General features: G+C 41.7%; 1 protein-coding gene across 1 annotated transcript; it reads left to right on the top strand.

Moving 5' to 3' along the window:
* Positions 1-5,415: 5,415 nt before the first annotated feature.
* On the top strand, positions 5,416-23,891 carry dennd3a (DENN/MADD domain containing 3a; the record flags this gene model as incomplete). Its single annotated transcript, XM_080515541.1, has 29 exons — positions 5,416-5,496; positions 5,883-6,026; positions 6,153-6,288; positions 6,798-6,913; positions 7,017-7,147; positions 7,236-7,347; positions 7,431-7,550; positions 7,806-7,904; positions 7,993-8,112; positions 8,600-8,715; positions 8,872-9,027; positions 9,151-9,247; positions 9,338-9,441; positions 10,677-10,882; positions 10,952-11,111; positions 11,777-11,933; positions 13,062-13,284; positions 13,923-14,002; positions 14,581-14,760; positions 15,254-15,424; positions 16,422-16,551; positions 16,668-16,775; positions 18,429-18,526; positions 20,321-20,475; positions 20,938-21,004; positions 21,126-21,198; positions 21,298-21,416; positions 21,506-21,643; positions 22,491-23,891. The coding sequence occupies 29 exons, from the start codon at positions 5,416-5,418 to the stop codon at positions 22,683-22,685; spliced, it is 3,792 nt and encodes a 1,263-aa protein (XP_080371667.1). The 3' UTR covers positions 22,686-23,891.
* Between the last annotated feature and the right edge of the window lie 1,912 nt (positions 23,892-25,803).

Here is a 25,803-nt window from a genome sequence, read left to right as displayed (position 1 = left end):
GACTGATTAATCAATGTACTTCTCCACTTTTTGAGCTGAATCAAAGACAACATTTAGTGGTATCTGTATGCAAGTGCAGTCAATGAGGGACAATAATATGTAGCTACAAAAGTGCCGTGACCCAGATTCGAACCGGGGTTGCTGCGGCCACAACGCAGAGTACCAACCACTATACGATCACAGCTGGCGAGGGACAGTTGATGGTCAAATGGTGGTGAGGTCTCCTTCGTCATGGAGTCGTTTGGTCATTTTCTGCACAAACAGCAGCAACTAAAGAACTGAAATATACTTTAAACGGGCAAGAAATGCGTTTCAGTTCCAACCAGAGAATATTCTTTGCACAGTCACAATTAATATTGTTTGTCTCTTTGTTTGTCCATCATGTTGAAAGTAAAGTGTTAAAGGAAATGACGGGGCTGTCGAAAATGGAGTAACAATTTCAAGACTGTCCTTACTGTGAAGGAGCTTCTCAATCAACCTGCTTCCGGGACAAGAGGTATTTGAGTTCATGGCCATTCCCAAAACCGCCGTGACCCGGATTCGAACCGGGGTTGCTGGGGCCACAACGCAGAGTACTAACCACTATACGATCACGGCTGATCTGAGTTAAAAGCACACGAAGGCCGAACCTAAGGGGTGGCGAGGTCACCATCATCATGGGGTCATCTGTTAATTTTCTGAAAAAATAACAACTTAATAGAAATATAGTTGAAACTGGTAGGAAATGAGATTCGGTTCTGACCAGAGAGTGTTCTTCTCACAAATATTATTGTTTGTCTCTTTCCATCATGTAGAAGGTGAAGTGTTAAAGGAAACGAAGACCCTGTTGAAAATGGAGTAAGTGTATCATAGATTGTCCCTTATTTCAGTAGAAGTGGTGACACCTACTGGCCAAAACTTCTCCAAGATAAAAGATACTGTTGCATTCACATCAATCTCTGTACTTTCACTGCGAAAAGGATGATTATTTGAGAGTGGCAGGACTTTTCATCACAGTGAGTTAAAGTGCATTATTACAATTATTCCGATTTCACTTATATTCATCGTGACTTTTGTCACTGATATTTGCAAGAAAAAGTATCGATTATACACAGGGACTTAAACTAAAGTCTTTACATTTTTTTTAATCTCCAGTCAGTAATATATTCTGATGACGAAGAAACATTTGAGTTCTTGGCCATCCCCAAAACTGCCGTGACCCGGATTCGAACCGGGGTTGCTGCGGCCACAACGCAGAGTACTAACCACTATACGATCACGGCTGAGCTGGTACTTACGTTCGAAATAATTGGAACGATTTTTTTTGTAGTGTGACTTCCTAAAAATTTCTATACTATGATAGAACGGCTTTTAGTGTAAAACTTCCATGACCCTGAAATAAACCTTAATTGAATCTGTGGCACTAAAACATTAATCATTAATCCCACAATGTTAACCTGCTCCGCTGTCATTTCAAGAAGCTGAATCATGGTTTCATTGCCTTAATTAAAACTGCCGTGACCCGGATTCGAACCGGGGTTGCTGCGGCCACAACGCAGAGTACTAACCACTATACGATCACGGCTGGCGAGGGACAGTTGATGGTCAAATGGTGGTGAGGTCTCCTTCGTCATGGAGTCGTTTGGTCATTTTCTGCACAAACAACAGCAACTAAAGAACTGAAATATACTTTAAACGGGCAAGAAATGCGTTTCAGTTCCAACCAGAGAATATTCTTTGCACAGTCACAAATAACATTGTTTGTCTCTTTCCATCATGTTGAAAGTAAAGTGTTAAAGGAAATGACGGGGCTGTCGAAAATGGAGTAATAATTTCAAGACTGTCCTTACTGTGAAGGAGCTTCTCATTCAACCTGCTTCTGGGACAAGAAGTATTTGAGTTCATGGCCATTCCCAAAACTGCCGTGACCCGGATTCGAACCGGGGTTGCTGCGGCCACAACGCAGAGTACTAACCACTATACGATCACGGCTGATCTGACATTACTGATCGAAAAAACTGCAACGATTTTTTTTTGTAGTCTGTATACTATAATAGAGCAGCTTATAATGTTAACCTTAAAGTGTAAAACTTTAATCTGATTCCATCACCCTGAAATGAACCTTAAAATTAATCTGGATGATGTGGCACTAAAGCTTGTGCTTCCAATTTTTGAGTGGCATTTGGAAGGCAAATCATTAATTCCACAAATATTAACCTGCTCCGCTGTTATTTCTAGGAACTGAATCATGGTTTCATTGTCTTTATCAAAACTGCCGTGACCCGGATTCGAACCGGGGTTGCTGCGGCCACAACGCAGAGTACTAACCACTATACGATCACGGCTGACTGTGAAGTCACCGGTGGAGGTTACAAACACTATTATATGGTAGCAATATGTTGTTGCTATAATTGCGTTTACTTCATAAACGACATGAGACCAGGGAGCCAAATGGTCACATGTTCAACTATGACACTCATGATTTTGTCTTCACGTGAGCAGACAACAATAGATGGAGAGAAATTTACAAAACTGCCGTGGCCCGGAATCGAACCGGGGTCGCTGCGGCCACAACGCAGAGTACTAACCACTATACTACCACGGCGAATAATTAATTAATAGATGATTAAAACATGTGGCAGGCTCTCAATACTTTAATTCTACTATAAAGATTTAAATGTGGAAGAAATACAAACGCTATCGAGTTTCCAAAATCGTTCTGAGGACGTCAAACGAGTATTAGTTATTGTGGCTTCATGTCATTTGAACTAATCATGAACGTAATCAATAACAAATAACACCATATGATAATTATATATCAATTGTGATTTCAACTGGCCGAGTCTCCACTCACACGTGCTATTTTTAGGCTGAGGGGACCAAACTACTCCGAGTAATATTCAGACACACTATTTTGAAATAACATCTCACATTATATCAATATCTTCTGTCTCTGCGACCCTTTGTGACAGAAAACATGCAGTAGATGGCGCTCCTTCGACGTTTATTGCAGCCAGGCTCCACGAAGAGAAGGAGGTCCAAAAAGCGCGTGTCGCCTGTTTAAGATCAGCGGCAAACTGTACATGTTTGTCAGTAACGGCTGGATCAGACTGTAAAACCCGGTGCAGCTCGTGCAGCCTGGCCTGAGGCTTAAAGACTGGAGAACTGAGTTTATGCGCCTTTTTTTTTTTTTTTTTTTTTTAATAACTCATCCACTGTGCAACTTAACTAAAGAGGAAATGATCGAGTAAAGTGAGGTGAGTGTTTTATATTCCTCGGTCAAAAAGACTTGCTCGATTAGTCCCAAAAGCTCACTTCTTGTTTCCTCTTGGTTGAAATGTTGAATATTATACCCATTTTTGTTTCTTCTTAAATTTCTCCGTCATTTGCTGACATTTCTAACTACAACTACTATCGAATAAAGATCAACATTTTGCACTTCGTGCGTAAAAACGAACCCAGTTCAGTTTGCATTGTTTTGATTTGTTTGGGAAGTTTGTGCACTTAAATGCAACTTTTCCCCACATAAATGTATTTCTTGGGGACTTTCAAATCAATTTGAATTATTCCACTTAAGTAAAGAAAAACAAAAAACGAAGTGTGTGCAGGCCACATTCACTTACCTTTTTGCTTACTGGTCCAAGCCAAAGCTGTATTTCTCCCCCCCACAGGCCAGCCTCCACCTAGTAAACTATGTCTGGTGCCTATTAAAGGGGCACGTAACCCAGTTTTAAAAGTTTTCCCACAGCAGGCGACACTGAAAACTCTTGTGATCTTGTTTGGGTTGTAAAATCAGAGGATGTCTTATTTGTCACATCAAATGCCGATGACTATGAGCCTCAGAAAATGTACTTTTAAATGTGCAATTAGGGCTCTATTTGTTGTTTTTGGATCCCCCCCATTTGTCTACTCGAAAACTTTTACGAGTCAGGATTTCAGGATGGTTCAGCAGATCTGACCCATTTCATATCCACAACCCATTGCCAGTGTGCAACTTAGATGTTTTGGGGGGTTTTTTTGCTGCTATTTTTAGCAACCAGAGTTCACTGTCAACAAACACAGGACTCACGCACACACTCCTCAAACGTACTGTTCTGTAAGTGTGAAAGTTTTCCTCGCCACTTCCATCTTTGAAGGAGTTATAGTGCTCTCAGTTCTGTGGAATAGTTTTGAAGCACATGTTTGGCAAACACGACGTGAGATGCAGCAAAGCAGCAGCCGCCGCCGCTGAGACAGACATGAAGAAAAACTTGTTTAAGGCCCTGAACACATTTTGAACGCCTGCTTCTCAAACCAAAGTTCCATGTCATGGTCACATCTCATCCCCCTTTGTTTCTTTTGTAAGATATCAGACAATTGTGGGGAACTTGATGCATTCTCCTCCGAAAGCCACATAAGAAGTGATGGCTTCCTCGTGCACAATTGTGTATTTCAGTGCAAATGTCAGAAGGGTGTTGTTACAGTTTGAAGGTTTAACATCTGTCCCGAGTGGTGTAAAGCTGGACATTAAAACAGACGTGCCATTCAACCAGAGGTTGACTTAATTAGATGTTTTCATGGAATAAATGACTTAATTCAGTTTTTTCTTCCCCCCATGACACAGCAGAGTGGTCGGTTGGTCAGGGGTTGTAATGGCACGGGGAGAGAAAGAGGGACCAAGTTGGAGAAAGAAGAGGGAAAAACACCAAACAAAAGAAGACTAAAAAGTTCAAATCAATTTGAGAAATGGTCGGAGAAAAAAGTTAGCCCTGTGAGAGTCTGAAAAAGAATTTTGGTATGACAGCATGCGAGCACCTTAAGTTCAGCCTCCAGCTGCAACTAATGCAAGTCAGATGTTTTTTCCCTGGATCCACCAAACTCTGACACACGTACTGTTTGTTACACAGCCTGCTCGAAACATAAGGATTTAAAAAATACCACATCAAAAAAACTGAGGGAGTGGCTGAACATCCCATTTTCACACAAAAATGTCCAGGGGGGGGGGATGAACAAAACACATCGAGGGAAATATTTTCTGGTATAATTTTACCAAAAACAAACAAAAATAAAGTTTTTTCATCAGATGTAGCTGCAAACTTGATGACGTCTGTCCATAAACAAATCAGAGGCGGCATCGACTGGGATCCTCATGACCCTGATCTGATCTTGTCAGAATAAAGTACATGAAAAGGTTTTGCAGTAACTTGGTCTTTTGCTGCATGAGTAGTTTACTACATTAATACACCAGTAACCAAATCCTAACATCTGCTGTGCATCTGGAGGAAGTTTCAGGGTATGTACTTGTTCAGTGTACGTGGGATTCTTTTATTCGTCACGGTACAAAATGGGTGGAAATATTTAACCGTTGTCACCAACTTCTAGTTTTGTAAATCAAAACTAATCACACCAAACGTGCGCTTTTGTGTGTGTTTCCGGTAGTGTGTGGGTTTTGCTGCCATGGCAGAGCTCCCGTCTGGACTGCTGGAGGCGTGTGTGGTGGTAGGAGCCCCCAGTGATAAGCTTCGAGAGATATACCAGGTACGTACACACGCGGAAAATTAATCTGTGGTGCTGATGAAGTATGCAAGCACAAAAGTACTGGCATGCAGCATTGATGGTGTCAACTCCACCCAGGGTTTATTGACATTTCAGCTGCTTTTGGCATTTTTTTATTTATTTTTGTGTGAGTCACCTGGTGGTACGTTTACATCTGGTCTGTAAAGATAAGCATGAACGTCCTCCATACAGACACACTTCTTCATTTAATCAGAAGTAGCTGTTGGAATTTTATACAAAACTATTAAATTGATTCACAAAATAGCCTTTGAGGTTGATTTTGTATATTATGCTGCCATAAAATAAAAGGAACGGTCAAATACGCATCCCGAGGACCTTTACTAACCTTATCGCAGCTTCATCAACAGAATAAGCTAAATGAAGCGCCCTCGCTGGAAGCTGAGGTCCTGCAGGTTCATGCCCCGCCCTTTGTTTCCAAAGAAACTAACTCCAGCCAGGTGATTGGTCCGGCTTTCAGCAGGGTCCAGAGAAGGCGGAGCTTCATCAAGAAGGTAGCTGTTGTAACTTTTCTTTTTCCAAATTGCTTGCCTTTTTAATACATTTGGGGTGGATAAGAGGGGGAACTTTATTGAGGGGGGAAAAAGATTCATGATTTTTTTTTTTTGCTACTTATGCAGAAGAGACGAGATCGTCCCGCAGAGGGCTTGTCTAATGGAGACGTGACCAGTCGTACTGAAACGTCTTCAGCGACAGAAGACATCAGTGTCCCGAAGGATCTGGACCTTATAGCTCTACCACATCTTTGTTTCCCAGGTAAAGTGTTTGTTTTTTTTCCCCCCGCAATATTCACCTGATTACCCGGTTCAATCGCAATGCCATGACGTGAACACAACCATTCAGAAATTCAGCAAATATGTAATTTCACTGACAAGACCTTCGACATGTGAGCTCGTTAAATGAGTCTCTTTTTATCTGGCAAATTCAAGTGTGTGACAGGCTTCAACCTGTTCCAAATGGTTCCGCTTTAGCGTGAAGATGGTATTAGACCAACTGTTTTCCCATGTTGCTCGGTTTCTGTGTACTACGAGACCGCAGTGTTGTTGTTCTGGCCTCCACGTTTGATGTGAAGTGCTGATAATTAAAAGCATGCAGTTTACGTCGCTTAGGTGGTAAAGACAGGAAGGATTCTAGTGGGATAAATATAGGTGCACGGGCTTTGTGTATCTGCAGAGATGCTATCAGAGTCTTAAATCGTTGGGTTTGATGAGCGATACATTAGAAACGTGACATATTTTCAGACCTGTTGGTTTTTCTTCTTCAAGGTGGTCTGAACTTATCGACTGAGCAGCGAGAGGACAGTTACCATTTTCTGGTGTTTACTGACGTGTTTGGCAACAGAACTCACGGAGTCGTTGCCCAGCACTACAGAGCCGTCCAGGTACAAACACACATTCTCACACAGCAGTGTCACAATGTGTTGAAGACTGACATATCCCCCCCCCCCCCCCCGCCCCCCTCTCATTTACTGCCTGCTCTGATAGTCGTGTCAGGAAGGTGTCGTCCAGAATGGCAACAGGTGGAATTCAGCCAAAGCCCGTCTCTTCACACCGTTTGCCGTGTGCATCATCTCCAAGTTCCCCTACTACAACGCCCTCAAAGACTGCTTGTCGTGGTACTATTTCATAGAGTTCTGCTTCCGATAGTTGCAGTAAAGTTCCAACTCATGTGTTCTGCTTCGCTTCCAACCTTCCTTCTGCCAGTCTCCTGGTCCAGCTACGACCTGCCAGACAGTCTGACTTTGAGGAGACGATAAAGGAGTTTTCAGCACGGCTGTCCCTGGTGCCCTTGCCGCCGCCCGGGCGGCTTCATGTGGTCAGAAAACACACTTTCCCCGCCAAATCAATCCGCGGCGTTTTGTCACGTCCTGTATACTAAGGAGTGTTTTCATGTGTCAGTCCTTTAGTCTGCGTCCTCTCCAAGTGGTCCTTCCATCCCGGGAGGATCAGGACAGTCCTGTCATAGACATCGACCTGCACCTACCGTTCCTCTGTTTCTCACACACGGCACTGCTTCAGGTAATGCTCAACCTTAAACATTATATATTATATATTCAAAATCAAGTGATTCATTGTCAATTTATTGATGTCAAACAATGACAATTTTGAGAAAATACTACAGATGATGCATGATGATAAAGTGGTGATTTATCTAGAAACAAGAAAGAAGGGGTTGAATAGTTGATAACATCCGATGTTATTGTATTGTATGATATACAAACCCTCTTGAAATGAAATGATACAAATCAAGGAAATCCTTTTACTTTTCTCCAGGTGCTGGCCTGCCTCCTCCAAGAACAGAGGCTGGTCTTCTTCTCCTCCGACTGGGCCAGACTCACTCTGGTTGCGGAGAGTCTGCTCCTGTACCTGCAGGTCAGCATCGATCGCAGTTATTGTAAATCCCTTTTTGTTCTCGCCCTTTTTAAAATGATCTCTCGTGTTTCTTCGTCATCTTGCTCAGCCTCTGTTGTGGCAGCAGCCCTACGTCCCGGTCCTGGCCAGGGGAATGCTCGACTTCCTCATGGCTCCGACCGCCTTCCTGATGGGCTGTCACATCAGTCACTTTGAAGAGGTTGCAGCGGTGAGTGCGCCGCCACACCGTTAAACATGACGTCATTCAGTGAATTCTGCGGGTTTTTCCTTTGAAAATGACATTCCAAGATTTTCCTCTTTAAAAAATTTTTTATTTGTCATTTTAGTCTTTTCCCATCACATATCAGTGTTAGGAAGTGTTGCATTAATTGTGACATTTAACAAATATTTGTATAACCCTGCCCAGTTCCCAGAGAAAGCACAATTCTTGACCGTGCTATACTGTCACCATCAGACGTACTGTAAGGTGAAATGTAAAGTGTGCAAGTTGTGATTGTCTCCCTTGCATTGCATCTACAGTATCTAACAAACATCCATTATTCGCCGATGCATTCATCTTTATTCCGGGTTCACATATTTTACAGTAGCGTTCTGTTTGCAGACTGAGCCCTTCTGTGTCGGACTGCGTTGTCATGAATCGTCCCCATTGTACCTACAATATGTGCGTGTGTGTGTGTATTTATGTTGGTGTATAGGAGACCGAGGACCTAATCCTTGTGAACGTTGATGAGGGCATCATTCACTCGTCATGTTCTGAATCCATTGACTTGCCTGCCATCCCTCTGGCTGCTATGGAGAGCTTTGTGTCGAGGTACTCCATATTTTACCGCTGAGCAATGAAACGGAATTGGAATATGTTCTGCACTTGTAAATGTAAATGAGCTCATTCTTCAGTTCTTAAGGCATTCAAAGGCCTGGTTGAGCGACTTTATGATCATCCACACATTTGGTGTGTTTGTGTGTCCAGGGCTGAGTGTCTTCAACTTCACTATGACTTGGAGCTGTGCCACCTCGGTGCTGGTACCGATGCTAACGCCCTGCGATCTCAGCGCAGAGACTGGCAGAGGCGACTCAACTCGCAGATACAAAACATTGCCTTGGAGCTCGTGGTCAACATCTTCAGGTAGAGCTCACTACGGATATTTCATACATGGACATTCAATTCTGAGTAGAATTGAATTAACATTTCTCCATTTATTTCTGTACTTTGTTCCATTTGTCTCCTCCTTGTGTGCAACTTTATCAGAGGCGTCCCGGATTTTTTAAACCACGAACACAGAGTTTTCAACAGTGAAGAGTTTCTGAGAACAAGAGATCCTGCTGACCAGTTGTTTTACAAGAAGGTATACACACATACACACACACACACATACATTCACACACACACACGCTGTGACAGTCTGTGCTGCATTCTTCTTTGTTGCCGTCCCCAGGTGTTAGAAACCCATATCTTCCACTCGTTCTTGCGGGACAGGCTGAGCAGGAAACGGGACGCCTTCAGTCGCATGGAGCAAAACATGCGTAACCATGTGAGCAGGTAAGATGCTGCTCTGATGTCATTGCTGACAGACAACCAGGTGACTCCGAAAAGATAGCGGAGAGAGTGACGTGACCATTTTGTCCTGCACAACCGTATTCTGTAAGACTTTTACTGCTTCCGTACCCGTCATCATGACTTGTGAAGGATTCAGCGTGTGGGAGGTGGCAGCCTCTGCAGGTTCCTCCTCTTGTCCCCCGTCGGGGGAGACCAGTTTCTTTGACCAACACTAATTCCAGGAATGTCCTCCAGCTTGTTAAACCAGGTAGAGCATGAGTGTTGCTCAGTTTAATGAATTTAACAGGGATTTTTTTATTTATTTTTTTTGCACATCTTTTAAAATCCCAGTTTGAATTAGACTGAATATCTTTTGGGGTTTTTTTCCTTCTTCGGACAAAACCAGATTGCTTTGGGTGTGTTCGTACTTATGAAGTTTAGTCTTGATAAAACAAACACTTCTGTGATTCTTCTGTGAACCTTGGTGTGAACCAAAACATGCAGACCCCTCGAGAAATGGCTCTTTATGAACTTTCAAACCAGCTCTGGTCACTTGAAATATGATAGTCCAAATATACCAAACATATTATCACAGGCATCAGGAATGTCTTCCTGCAGCAGATGTTCTTTGTTGATGTTGATGTGTAGAATGGAAGGATTCTTGCCTTTGTATTTATTATCAAGCTGCTAAAGGGTTTGCTCTAGTCTTGCTCTTATAATCCATCATACATTGGACAAATTGAGATTATCCAAGCAGAATATTAAAAACAAATAATGGAGCACTATAACTACAACTCCCCCTCCAACCACAGGCTATTCATTTGCTTGACATTTTCCTGTATGCGTTAATAGAAAGTGAGAAGCACAAAGAAACATAGGTTAACAAAGGAAAATGTGGGAGGAAAAAGAAGGTGGACCCAAGGTGCCGATAAAAAGGAAGGAAACTTCCACGTAACAAAAACATTTAACTACTGAATAACTCGGCTGGAATGTTTGTTTTATAAAGGTCCTGTAATCCAAACAGTGCCAGCACTTAACATTGAGTCATATTGGTTTGCCTTCGTGAAGTGTCTCCTACTTTATATGTATAATCTTAAGATGTTCTGTATTTTAAACAAACGTATACAGTGTTAGATTTCTCTGTGGAGTTTGTGTGTGATTTGTCTTCATTTAAATATCATAGACAGTTTTGTACTCCCAGAATCCCCAAATCTGTGTCCTTGTATGTTCCTTTGCAGGAATCGTGCAGTGACTGAGACGCCAAGACGGCCTCTCATGTCCGACTTGTCCAAGACGGGCTACAGCAGCTACACCAGTCCCGAGAGCCGACTGAGCAAGAGGCTGGGAGCCAGTCTGCCCAATCTGGAGCAACCTGCCACCGACAAGGTGTCTGCCATCAGCCCCAGCAGGCCAAACTCACTCAGGAAGATGGCTCCTGATATCGGTCAGTACCAGTGTGGTTAAAAGAGGAATTTAATTAAATGAAGGGTTTAATTTACTTTGCTTCTTGCAGGGTTGAAATCTCCAAAGGACGCAGTGAAGATCTTTCGTCTCCCAGAGTTCCCCCCGCCGCTGGCTTATCACTACGTCCAGAACTACTACTCCGACATGGTTGCTTCGCTGGGGAAGGCGATCAGTGCGACGCCACCGGAGGAGTCTTCTTTGCTGGCCAGGTATTCTGACAAACGACAACAAAAAAAGTATTATTCAGTTTGTCAGTTTTAATTAGTGGTTTTTAAAGTGTTGGGAGTGTGAACCACATCTCAGTCTCTCCCACTCTGCACATGGTATTGGTCTCAAACGTCCTAATTCACATCCTATTTCAAATTATAAGACATGTTTGTTATTAACAACAATTGGGGTCAATAGGCAATAAAAAGTACGAGTCGTCTCGAACTAGTCGAGGGCTTTGAATTGATAATATCTCATCATTTTCATTCGTTAAGCTTAAAGTTGCTTTATCTTCTATTATTTATTATTTTTCTTTGCCCTTTATGGACAAGAGACCTTCCTTCACCCAGTCAAGTGTGTCTCTGAAGTTGGATTCAAAGTTTTTGAATATATAAAGATGGAGGGATATTTTCTTGGTTGGCCCACTTGAGATATATTTACTTTCACAAAGGAATCTTAAAACCTTATGGCTGCTTCTTCTATTGTCAGATGTTATGATGCGAGCAGTAAAATACGTTTTAATGTCTTAATTGTGTACTTTTCATACATTTTTATATTTCTTTCACTTGAATCTAGCATGTGTTAATCCACACTAAAATCTCCAACATTATCAACCAACCCACTGACTTCCAGACAATCATCTCGACCTCCCTCTCTTTCTGCACAGGTACCATTACCTGCGGGGGTTGGTGAACACGGTTTCCAACAGGCGCCTCGATGCATTAGAGGACTTCCAGAGTCTCTACAAGACCGACTCCGACATCTTCCCATCTCAGATGGTGAAGTCCTTAGTCGACTCTCTCCCAGAGGGCGAACGCTCACAGGTCAGTTCAGGACATCGTGAAGGGAAACTGTTGTTTAATCACTCGTTTGTGAACAGTGTTGCCTGGATGGATTGTAATTATTTGCAAGCCCAGCCTCATCCAATTTCTGCAGTTCTAAATGCTCACGTGTCTAAATAAAACTCTCCTTCATGATATTGGGACACAAAATCAAATGTACGACATTCACTGAATGACTTTATAGTTGTGTTAAACATTGAGGTCAGCGCTGCTTATGTTGCATTCCTTGATAATGTAGAAGATAAAACAGATTTTATTTCTACTAAGACAAACATCACCATGTTTTGCCGCAGCAAAGTATCTCATTCTCATTTCCACCCTGAGCAGCTGATCAATTGCATACATCTGCAATGAAATTACGAAAGTAGAGACACCATAAGTGATCAAATCCACATTACACATCAAGATAATGTTATACCAGGCAGTCAGTTGTGTAGGTTATTTTTAGGGCAAGTTTTTTTCCATATAAAATTATTATACAACTCTATCCATCCACAAAAGAGACTTTTTCTTTTTGGTAAGTAACTGGCTTCTGAAACCCCAGATATGATAACCAAGTCACCATTCATAGTGTGTGTTAACATCCAGCATGTTCCTGTTGTTCCTGAGGCCCCTGTGCTGTTTATACAACTCGTCATAACACTGAAAACTGGATATTAGACCCCAAAGAGAAGATGATCTTACTTTATTAGACCTATTCTACCGTATACTCTCACAAATATGATATGTGATGAAAAGCAGGTGCTCACTAGATTGATTAAATTGATTAACATTTTTACATTTTGCCCGATATAGAGAGTTTTCTATCTATAACATTTTATACTTGACCAGAATTACATTTCTCATAGATATCATTGAACATATAAGCATTAGGAAGGAGATGGTGTCATTCTGTGGTCGCACTGCTGTAGTAATAGCAGATATAACGCAACACCAACGTCTGAGCCAAGAGGCCAGTGATGCCTCAGTGAATGTTTGCATTTTTTCATGGAAAAGCAGCAAGGTTTTCATGCCAAAGTCACACAGTGTGAAATCATGAATGCTGCAAGACAGAACCTGCACTGATATCTCGTTGCACTGCAATAATAAATGAGAACATTTTCACCGCAGGCGGACAGACGACCGGAGCTCAAACGGCTCATCAGTCGGGTCAAGAGGGATCAGGAGCGGGAACGTGCGTCCAATGGCAATGAGCAAGAGGAAGGTGGTGTGAAGCGTTTCCAGCTGCCCAAAAAGTACATGCAGCTGGAGGAGTTTGTGAAATGTGTCCAAGAGTCCGGCATTGTAAAAGACCAAGGAACCATTCATCGACTGTTTGACGCTCTCACTGTGGGTACGTAGTGAGGACATTTCTTATAATGTAAGTAGAGAATAAAAACATATCGAAGGTGTGGAACCCATATCCGCATGAATATTTCCTTGAAGTCCTGTGTTTTGAGTTTGGAGATGAAGACGCGCTGTTAGTTTTTAGAGGACAGCCGTCGGCCTTGAATCACTTGTGTTTGGATCTCGTTGTTTGGTCTCGTACTTATAAGGACTTCACACTGACATGAACGGTTTCACGGCCAGGTTTACCCACGTCGGCCAGAAGCATCAAGAAATGTTGGAGTGGAAGCTTATCTCTCCACACACGTTAGGTTTTCCTAAAAGGCTTTTGCACTGTTGATGATTTTCCGATCCACCTGTGGCGCTGTGGAGAAAGAGAGGGATTGTGGGCAATGAACACCATCTTTAGTGTAGAACAGTAAGGTGAAGTATTTATAGTCTTAACTGTTGGCCCTTTATGTCTAACTTATAATAATCACTGTTTTGGGTAAACGACATCGATTTAAAATTTACCCAGTAATGACCACATCATGAGGAAACAAATCCATTTATATCCATTTATATTTGTCCAACAGGTCTATGGGAGCTTGTCATGCACAACTTTGCTCATGCAAACATGTAATCGTGTGTGTGTGTGTTTTGCAGGTCATCAGAAGCAAGTTGGCCCTGATCTGTTCAGAGTGTTTTACACCATTTGGAAAGAGACGGAGGCCGAGGCACAGGAGGTCTGTATTGATTGTTCACATCGAAACGCAATAGACACATTAATGCAAAACACATTTGCATAATTAACAATTTTTGTTGCTGCTTTCTTCCTTATTACTTATCAGTTATCAATGTTTTGGTTTTTTTTTAACTGCTTTACTTCCAAAAGTTACCTTCTGCATTAATATTAAACAACAATATGAGGAGCCTTAAATCATGACTTTTGTTATCATTAAATTAAAAGCTGACAGCATGAATGAATAAAATAGAATGGTATAGAATAGAAAAGATGGGAAAATACTTTATTAATCCCAGAGGGAAATAGTTTGATGATTTAGCAGGATTAGAAGTGTCATCACTGTCTTTACGTATCGTACATGAATGGGGGTTTGTGAGTCAAAGGGAATTGATCATGTTTATACTACCTACAGGTTAAAGGTGATGTTGAGGGTAGAAAAGTGAGATTTTGACTTGCTGGTTTGAGTCTTCGGACCAGCAACCCCCTGTAATCTACATTTTGTAATTGTCCAGCTCAAGGCTTAAAGGTGGACACATTTAGAGTATATTCTACAGATTGTTGTGTTTCTATGTGTTTAAGGTGTGTCTACCGGCGTCTGTGTTGGAGCACATTGAGGCCAGCGAGTGCGTCTTCAAGCTGTCGTCCTCGGTGAAGACGAGTCGTGGCGTCGGGAAGATCGCCATGACTCAGCGACGTCTCTTCCTACTGACCGAGGGACGGCCGGGTTATGTGGAGGTGGCCCAGTACAGAGATTTGGAGGTAAGATGAAAGGAAGAACAACAATTATTCACTGGTGATATTCAGTGGGAGTTAACACTTTTTTTTCCAAACAGGATTTGAAAAAAGTAGCAGAAATTCGTCGGATCTGATTCTCTCTTGCCATTTCACATACAAAGAACAAATATCTGTTACTGATGATAGGTTGGCAGGAATAAAACTGAATCATCCCAACAATATGAGGTCCACCTGGAAAAGGAATTTATCTTATAAAATCAAACATTTGGACTGAATCAGTAAGCCAGCCGGCTCTTTTTCTGTCTGCGCCCGTTGCTTTCTGTTGTGTTTTAAACATATGTGCAGCGCTCTTTATGTCCAGCGGTACATTAAATCTAGATGAAGTGGTGATATTCCAATGGAAAAATCCAGACACTTTACTCAGTTGTGGGTTGGTTTTGTTAATACGTTTAGTCTTTAACTGACTGCTGTTGCTCCCAAACGTCTAGCAATCAGGTGCTGATGTGTTTCCCTGTAGGAGGTGAAGGTGTCCTCCGCTCCCTTCCTGCTCCTGCGGATCCCGAGCCTGAAGCTGCGCGTTCGGGGAAGGAAAGACGCGTTCGAGGCCAATTTGAAAACGGAGACTGAGCTCTGGAACCTGATGGTCAAAGAGATGTGGGCCGGCCGTAACATCGCAGACCAACACAAGGTGATGCCACAATGCGGGCGGGTGCAGGAGTGTGCCTATATTGGTGATGTGCTATAATAAGTTATCGGCTAAAAAAAAAAAAGGATATTGGTGATGTGTATAAGTTATCGGCTAAAAAAAAAAAAGGATGCAGGGGAAGAGGGGAAGTGGAAAATATAGGGATAAATACGGCATAAGGGAAACAGATTCTGTGAGTTGTCACGTGCTTTTCTTACTCAGCACTCGCCTTCATTGAGGTTTGAGTTACTGTGTGTGGCTGAGTGAACCTCAGTGGCCTGTGTGGGTGTGGTGCAGATTCCACCAGGCGATCATGAACACAGACTCTTGAACAAAGGCAGAGGGGTTTCCTTTGTGACTGTAGCTTATCTGCTCTCTTTCACTTTCTTTACTCTTCTTCTGTCGTCTCTGAGTTCTTTGTATTCATTGTTTGAGCAGCATCAGTTGTGTTGCATGGAACAAACATCTTATCTGTTTATATTACTTGTCTTGGATTGAAGTGACCCATAATGTTTCTCTATTGTGCCTTTTGAACAATTAAATGAGCAAGTAAACTATTATTTGCACTGACTGAATTCTTGTATGTGTTTGAGGAATTTCTTTTGTCATTATCGTTGTTGTAAACACCTTGAGTACATTTGACTTTCCTAATGTCACGCTATCGGCTCGAACATAATGCTGTTCTACTCAGTAATGTAGCTACATCTTGGCATGTTAAAGGCTAAAACACCGATTGATATTTATACAAGACCATCCCATTTATTGATAGTAATAATACAAGTTCAACTTGTACTGTTAAATTACAATTACAGTGAGCAGCCTTTTGGTTGAGACACACATAAATATACACATATAAAGATGGCTCTTTATCTCCTGCCACTCTACTGTTTGCAACGACATGGTGACGACCACGAGCTTTAAGCTGCTTGCAGGGTTGTAAACATAGTTTAGACAGACTTTGTGTGTAAACTAAGTCTCTACTCGTGTTTTGTTCCTCCAGGACCCTCAGTACATGCAGCAGGCGCTGACCAATGCCCTGTTGATGGACGCAGTGGTCGGCAGCCTCCAGAGCAGTAAGGCCATCTACGCTGCATCGAAGCTGGCTCACTTTGACCGCATGAAGATGGAAGGTACAGAAGAGTATTTAAATATTTGTGTTTACATACATGCACACTCTTTCTTTCTCTCTTTCTGTGTGTTTACCACATGTTAAACGGTCAGGTACTTCTCCTTTGTTCGTCCCTAGTCCCGATGATGGTGCCCAAGACGACCGCAGAGACGCTGAAGCACAAAATTAACCCTTCGCTGGAACTTGCCGCACCCCAGGCTGTGGACGTACTCCTGTACACACCAGGTGACACACACACACACACTGTAAATATACTGAGCCTCAAGCTCCTCCATGATTGGTCGCTGTGGGAGTCTGTGATAGGCTGTTTGGTCACAACTCCACTGTGACGCCACCGCGCTGACCTATATTGACAGATAACATTTGAGTTGTCGTCACCTTCCTCTAAATCTTTCTATTAATCATTCAAAACGCGGCACGCATCGTCGTGTGCAAGGTGCACATTGCTCATAGTTCCTCAGCAGCTCTCCTTCCTCACGCCGCCTTTCAACATAAATTTGAGGAAGGAAGCTTTAGAAATAGGCAACAGAAGCAAAACACACTTCATATAGGAATTAAGCTGAAAAAAATGTAACAATTAGATAAGCAGGAAATTAACCTTATAGACACTTATTTTTTTTTATTATTTTTTTTAAAACTTTGAAAGCGGACAAAGTGAAAGCATGCTGACTCCTACTGAGGAGTGGTTAAATATAGACTGGGTCTCAGTCACCTTTGCTTTCGAATCCAGTTCTTGGAATCATTAACAGAGACCTGCTCGTGGACTCTGGGCTACATTTAAGTTCGTTTAAAGGTGCAATCAAACATTCTGTTGTGTGTTCAGGAACTAATCAAACTTTGAAGGTGATTAACTTGTTCCTGTGGTCCTTTGTTTGCGTTCATCATGGAGTGATTGGATGGACGCTAAATTTGTACGAGCACGAAATAAAATATCCTAAAATTCAGGAAAAAAATGTTCTCTTATTTTACTTTAATTTACTTTTTAAGAAAACATTCTCTTCACATTATCATACTGTAATCTTTTGAGTAATATAGTTTCTTAGTTTTGGTCCTGAGGTCGTTAGTTAGTTCATTGTTACTGTTGTTCTGTCTTGTTCTGTATAAAAGCCTCAGATGTTTTTTATGGGTGGCGCAGTACGTGGCAGGGAGGGAACTCGGAGCGACTACAAAGCTTTGGCCTTTCAGCGAGCAACCATCTGGGGCCACTCGGATACTTGCTGGTGTCGGATTGAAAACCACCACTAACACACTCATGCACACTCACGCTCAGTGATTCACTCGTACACAAACGCAGCTCAGTCTGCAGCGGCCTAAAGAACAAACTGAGCCATTCAGGTCCTCCCTCCGCGATTTTCTCCGACTCCATCTCCCTCACTCTCTGGATAGAATATAGGTCACTGGACTGAGTTCCTGGCACAGGTCCTAACACCCCCCCTCACCCCCCACCACTCACCATCCCCCTCTTTCTCCACACCACTCCCTTCTCCCTCTCTTTTCTTCTCCCGCCGTTCACGTCCACTCTCTCTATGTGTCCCACCGTCCTTTTTTTTTGTTTTTTTATGTTTCCACCAGCTGAGTTTTTTAAATAGCAGTGAATACGTTGGGAGGAAATTTGACCATTAAGCGAGGCCTGGGTGGAGCCCGGCTGTGGAAAAAATAGTTTTGAACATGTTTCCTTTCAAACTGTCACTTATGGAAAACTCCTCGTATTGATATCTCGCATAAGGAATGCAGCAGTCCCAGTCACTCACGGTCTCATTTGGCCATCTGTGATACTCACATTTTAACTTATTTTGTGGTAAAAGTGAACACCGAGCCACAATTCAGTGGTAAGGAGTGACGAAACAATGGTGTGTATGTGTGTGTGTGTGTTTTCAGGTCAGTTGTGGGTGTCTGTGAGCGGGGGAAAGGTGATGGTCTTTGACGCCTCCAGCTGGTCCCTCACACACACCTGCCACATTGGGAAAGCCAGACTGGTAAGTGAAACAGACGAGCTGCAGGCAAACACAAAGAGAAATGTGAGCGGGAATGCACAAAAAACACAAAACCGAAAGGCTGTGAAATTCAGTTTGTGAAGGAAATAATCCAAAAGGAAGACTGTTCAGACGTCGTGCTGCAATTACATTTGAATCTGATTTAATTCTGTCCAATTGAGATTGTCCAGTTTACAGAGTTCTCAATAAATAGATCGGATTTATGCAGTTTCATTTATGGGTATCAAAATTATCACCGCAGTCAGTGATTAGAATTAATGAAGAAAAGGCTTTCGGACAACGAGGATCAAACATTGATACTGAAAGTTGAACCACCTTCCTCGATATAATGAGCGGTGTATAAAGTCCATGCAGGATTGTTTTACCATCAATTCGTCAGAGCACGTGAGTCATCTGTAGTTATCACTAATTGTCTGAAAATGTTTTTTGGCTGGGGGGATTTCTCTGAAAGACTCATGAAGGAGAATGTTTCCTCTCCCGGTATGGAGACCGATAAGAGTCACACGAAGCCCAAAGCAAATGTTGAAATGACTATTATACAAGTGTCTGTCTTAGGCAAAATGAAACAGAAACCTCTTGTCGTGGGTGAACTGGAAGATGTGAAGGTGCGTTCCAGATGCCTCTTGGGGGGAGGGGGGGGACAAGTTGTAGAATTCCAGTTAATCACAACATCGTAAACCAATAAACGATATGGACACATCCAGGAAAGCTGGTCTTGCACAATGTCTAGATGAGTGTTACCCATTATGACAAATTTTATTCCCACAGGGCATGTTTGCACAAGTTACTGTAATAGTCGAAATGAAAAATGAAAACGTTCTAAACAAGCATTATTAACACCTGGGGCATTCAACACAGTGCTCAAAGCTGGGACTCTGTTAGTAGGTAAACAATTCGGGTTCAAAATTACGAGTTCTCAACTTCCCGGAAAATATTACAATTGTCATGAAAATGGACAAAAAATGAAAGATCTTTGAAATCATTGTCATGTTATAACCCACACCGTCGTCGATGCCATGCAATTCCTAATTATTCAGGATGTTTATTAGGCGTGTTGAACATTGAATTCTTCGACCTGCCTTCAGTTCACGGTGGGAATTTCTTCTCATCACTCAGCAGAATCAACACGTAAGCTGCACCTCAGCCACATCTGATACTGATAAAACTGTTTTCTTCAGGTGGATTTTTTTCCCTCTCCAGCTGCTTCACTTCAAATGCCAGCACTGTGAGCTTCAGGCCTCAAAGTGTTTGGGAGTGTATGTTGTGCCCCCTCACAGTTCCTCCAGGAAAAAAAGTTGCTGCAGATGTGCTAATCGCTGTCCGATGCATCAGGCATGCGGGTCACATGAAACATGTCAACCTGTTGGTGTGTGTTACAGAGACATACACAGTGTGTGTGTTTGCTCTGCCTAATCAGTGTATTTATACACGGTTCACTACCAGGTCATGCGTTCAATATTTGTCTTACTGCCACAGTCACTTGAAGGACGACGTAAAACGGTGAATGATAAGAATATGAATGGAAAATGTTGAAGAGAAGCAAAATGTTAAAGTGCTTTTGGCAGATTTCTGTCACATTTTTTGGTTTTATTTGGAATAAAACAACTATAACAAAGTTGACAGGACTGTGCTGCTTAGTTGGAAACTTTTGCCACCTAGTGGACGTCTTGAGTATTGTACAATTCACCAAAGACTGATCATTTGTAGTTATCCTGCAAACTCAAGTGTACTCATATTAATAAATACTGCCTCCGATGTATTTGATGTCTGTGCCAGAACTGCATGCTGGGAGTGGACAAGGATCAGGTCTGGATGGGTTCTGAGGACTCTGTGATCTACATCGTCAGTATGGTGGCCATGGTGTGCAACAGACAGCTGACTGAACACAGGGCAGAAGTCACCGGGTTGGCACTGGACACGGATAAATACAGGTAACGCACACAAACCAACGGCAGTCATCACAAACTCTCTCACAAAGCTTAGGACTTTGTCATTTCAACATTTTTTAAAACTACTAATAATCAGCAGATTCAACAAGTTTAAGAGAGTATTTTAATATGCTTTCACATATACATTGTTTACATTTTCATATAAAACATATCTTTGATTTGGAAAAATGGCTGCTTTGTCCATTTCTGCAACAAACCAATGTTCACATCTCAGCCTTTTTATTTGTTTCATTTGACATTTTTATAGACATTTTATTTGCCAGTCAATTGGTTTTCTCTTCAAGAATTTCAAGGTGTTTTTTATACTCTACCAATTTAAATTGGATAAATCCCAAATCTATTTAACTTGGCTAACCTGGAACAGCCATACAGGCTGAGTTCAGCGAGTGTTCTCACCATAGATCGTTTTAAACATTACAGCTTCTGTTGCTTTGCGTTTCTCAGCCAAAAGGTGGCGTACTCGTGCAGCGCAGAAGGGAGCGTCATGGTGTGGGACGTCTCGACTCTGGAGGTCAGTGTGAAAATCAGGCTCTCGTAACGCAGAAAGCAGTATTTGAAATGCAGATTCCGACTGTAAAATGTAACAAGCCATTAAATGATCAGTTCAACACGTCCGTTTCCCCTTCCTGCAGGTGAAGAGACACTTCCGTCTCTCCTGCGATCGTCTGCAGTCGGTTTACAGCTCCAATGGGACGCTCTGGTGCTGTAAGTTTCACACTTTCACCCATCCATTATACACCTTAAACCTTACAGGTGACATTTAAATCTGAATACACTGTGTTTTTTTGTTTTCTTTCTCTGTAGCCTCCAGAGACAGTATTATGGAGTTGTGGAGGAATGGTTCATTAAAGCATCGCATGAATCTGCCAGAGCAACAAAAAGGCTCCACAGCGACATTCAGCTCCATGCTGCTGCTCCCCGAGGTACCCACACCTGCTGCTTCCTGCACTCTCTACTATCTTCTTATTTAAATCTAAACTGTCTTAACCTCTTGGTCATGTGTGTGTGTCAGAGGGAGGAGCTGTGGAGTGTGTGCGCCGACTCTGGGGAAGTGTGTATCTGGCACATCAAAGACACGACCAGGCCGCTCCACCGCCTGGCTTTGCAGGACTGCGCCGGGTGTCACTGCATGATAAAAGTCAAAAACCAGGTCAATTCACTGGACTCGTGCACATCCACCGAATAAGACGCCGCAAAGAAACAGTGCAACAAACTTGGGTTTGCCCGGAAACGACAGTCCTGGCGTTATCTCGGACGCATCTGTGTATTGCGCCGCAGAGATCATTCCAATCCAGAATATATCTTCTGTGTAAAGTCACTCTTGACCAGCAATAATATTCCACACGGAAAAAGTGTGGCTGTTTAGGAAGGCTCTAATTAATCTAAATATATATATCCCCTAATAAAAGGCCGCATGGTTTTGCCCGGCTATCTTAGCACACGAGCAACAAGCATTAATAGATACATACAAGTAATATTAAAGTAGGATCTGTATAAGATTAATAATAATTACATTTCTTTTCATGAAATCAGATGAGGACTGTCGGCTCCTCTTGAAGGATTGAAAGAAAATCCCCTGTTTCAGTGTGAGCGAAATCTCACACAGGACTGTGTGTGCTAATATGCAAAGTTCTCCTCTTTCTTTAACAATAATATTTTTGATGGCTAGTCGTGCTAATCAACACAGAGGAGACTGAATAAAAGTTTATCGCAAAAGTAGTCTTGAATTCATTGTATAAACCAATTAAATAACATCATGATGACCTTTTAGGGCAGTTAAAAAAAATGCATTATGTGGTTTCCAGGCAATACTGCAGCAAGTAGAGAACAGTTGTTTTAAACACTAGAATATTAAATGGAATATTAAACAGCTTTACAGTTGTGGGCAGGTAATCTTTTGAATTGTCCTCAACCTATAAATCAGATATTTCTCCCGACTATTCCGTCACTATAATCCCCCCCCCCTCCCCACCCCCTTTCTTTGCCCTCCTCCCCAGGTGTGGGTGGGTGGTGTGGGCCGCAGCTCCACCAAAGGGAAGATCTACATCCTGGACACGGAGCGCCGCCAGGTCCTGAAGGAGCTGCACGGCCACACCGACAGAGTGATGGCGCTCTGCTCGGCCGAGGACCGCTACGTCCTCAGCGGGGCCGGAAAACAAGACGGAAAGATCGCCATATGGAAGGTGGAGTAGGAAGAAGGGAATACCGAACTGTGCAGTTGGGAGGCCGAGCTCCTGACGTCCGAGCCGCGTCATAAAACCCAGAGGATTCTTGGGGAACGGAGCGAAGATCAAGTTTACGTGGAGATTCACGGACTCGGCTGTGAAACTTCAAAGAAAAACACTAAGACCGACTTCTGGCTTCCAGGTGTTGCGGCGCGGTGCTGTTGTTGTGTGACTGAGCCGCCGCCTCCCGCTGCGTTTTTGAGGCAAATATTTGCGGCTCTGAGGAGTCGAGCTACTTTAAAAACAAGTGTTCGCCGTCGCTGTGGGAAAGCCACCGCAGACGTTTATTTTGATGGAAGTTTTGCTTGTAATGAAGAAGATATGTTGAGGATACAGGTTGATGGGAACTGGACGTGTACTTGTTACATGCGATTCCCAGAACATCTTGAGAAAAGCTTTTTTTTTTTTTTTGGTCATGCAGCAACTGGAAGATAACAACAGAATAAGAACGAGCATTTTTTTTTCATAATTTCTTCTGTTTTATCTTTATTTATATTCTTACATGTACATTTATCACCTTAACATCTCTGCACAAAAGACTTTACTGACATAACACGATCAGATATTTATTCTGTTTGAAGATTTTTTTTTTAAATATACATGTACATCTGTGCTTTTTTTTATTTGATGAAAATAACTATTTGCTGTTTTGTTTTTTATTCAGAAAAGTCAGAAAGACTACCAATATCAATGGTTTACATAGGAGGAATATTATGTTTTATTTTTATTTTTCCAATTCTTCATGATATTTAGATTTTTTTTTTTTTAAACTCCATCAAAGTCTCAGTCTTATATTCACTTTATTTTATTGTATTTATACACTGTGAACATGCTATTCATTTCTTTTATAAACATCTGTGCCTTTTTTTAAGTCTGTGTATGTCTTCGAGACCTTCAGTATTTTTTAGCCAATTGTCAATGCACTTTTTCAAATAAATTTTTTTATTTCTGCTGAAATTCACTTAAATTCTTTGTTGGAAGGAGGCCAAAGTAAATAAATTATTAAGAAATGTTTATGGGATTTGGGACTTTAAAAAAATACCCAGTTATTTATATATTGCGAATAAACATGTAGCCATCTAATACTTATTTTACAGAGAAGAATACAATATACTTATTCTAATATACTTAATAAAATCCATATCTTGCTCCAGATATTAACTATTTATTTTAAAAAAATAATAATAATTTAACAAGTCTTTGTGTTTTTAAAACACAAAGACTACAGTCTATTTTAACTTTTTTTTTTTTTTGTAATTTAACAATGTTTCCAAAGCGCATTTTGCCAAAGTTTGTCAAATAAATGTTGTTCGTGCGTAGTTCCTGGACAGATGTTGCATACATCAATTGTTCCGTGCAAAGAGTTCGATTTGTTCAATCACAACACATGAAATCTGGGAATTTCTGTGCACTTTGCCGTTCTTATCAAAAGAGGGCGCTGTTCTGTATCAAGAGGAGTTGCAGTAAATTTGAAACTTGAAAATAAAGATCTATCGAATTTTAACTCATGAGCACCAGGAATGTTTCTATAGCACATGTGATTGACTAATATGTTGTTTTGTCAGCTAAGGATTATATATTCTGTTTGTAAAATGCCCCTAAAATTGTGAAAATATCCTTTTAAAGACTCATTGAGTTCTTGTTTCAGCTGCTGTGAGGTCAGAACCTCAACAATATTTGTTTACTTGTGTTGAAAAGCATTAGATATGATGACTCTTGAAGAAGATTAAACCATTAACATTTTGGTTTGAAATAGGACGATCGCTGCCACTTTTCATTATTGCATCGATCTCAAAATTTGGCTGATTATTTCTGCAGTAAAAACAGAGACTGTTTGACCGCCGGTTAACTGCTCTGGCTGTGTGCTGGACAACATATCGGAGTAGGAACAGGCCGGGTCCACCCTGCTCAAGTGTCCTTGAGCAAAACACCGAATCCCCGCGGGTCTGCTGCTGCTGTGAAAGGCCTCCCTGTGGAGTTTTTACATCATCGCCTCGCTGAAAATCCCATGCGAAGCTTACAGTACAGCATGTGGACGTTTATATTGTGTGCAGTTGTGTTTGTCTCAGTGTGTGTGTGTGTGTGTGTGTGTGTGTGTGTGTGTGTGTGTGTGTGTGTGTGTGTGTGTGTGTGTGTGTGTGTGTGTGTGTGTGTGTGTGTGTGTGTGTGTGTGTGTGTGTGTGTGTGCTGGACATTGCTTTGTAACGTGAAGCCATAAGCAGCAGTTAATCTGTCAGAGAGCAGGTCCACTCATGCCTCAGCTGCAGTGGAAGATAAGTAGTTTTCTGTTTCTCCCGCGGCTCTTAATCAGGTTCCTTTGATCCATAATAGTCCACTAACAGGAAGTGAGTGCAAAGTTTGAGAGGAGGGGGATTGAAAACAAAAACAAAAACAAAAACAATTTGCACTTAAGTTCAATCTGCAGAAATGTCAGTAAAATGATCTTGGAAGTTCCATCTGTTCTTTGTCATATTTGCGATTTGATAGAGCAGAAAATCAGACAAAAAAATAAATAAAATGTATTGACTTTGAGGAATTCCTTTTCATTTGACCAGAGAATTCTTCATAAAAAGTCTGCACCTGACATCATTAATACGCTTTGTTTATCAGCGGGCTGCTGCTATGAGCAGACAGTTGTGGTGTCTTGCTCAAGGGCCCACAGAGGCGGTGGCTTTCAAATCCAACGTTGCTTATTGACTGATTTGAGCCGTCAATTCATTTTTTTTCCAAGAAAGATTTTCTAACCACAGCAACAAGTGACTCTGTAAAGAATATAAATGTTTATTAAAAACTACTAGAACATCAGACTTTATCATCTTAATGCTACGATCTTGAAAGCACACATATATTTGTAAACCTCTGTATAATGTTTTTAACATCTTTTGTATTTACACAAAGCCACATAGTTTAAAATGAAAAAAATCATCATTTTGATAGTAAACATGTTTGATCCACAGCCGGTCGATGTGTCTTTTAAAACTATGTCCAACACTTTGTACCAAAACAAACCAGTACTGACTTCTAAAGAGATGTAACAAACATCCACAGCAGCAGACATCATGTCAAAGCTTTTATTTTGAATGTT

This window comes from Blennius ocellaris (assembly GCF_963422515.1).
Source record: "Blennius ocellaris genome assembly, chromosome: 20".
NCBI lineage: Eukaryota > Metazoa > Chordata > Actinopteri > Blenniiformes > Blenniidae > Blennius > Blennius ocellaris.
The sequence above is the reverse complement of the archived record's forward strand: the minus strand, read 5'-3'. Positions and strand labels throughout refer to the sequence as shown.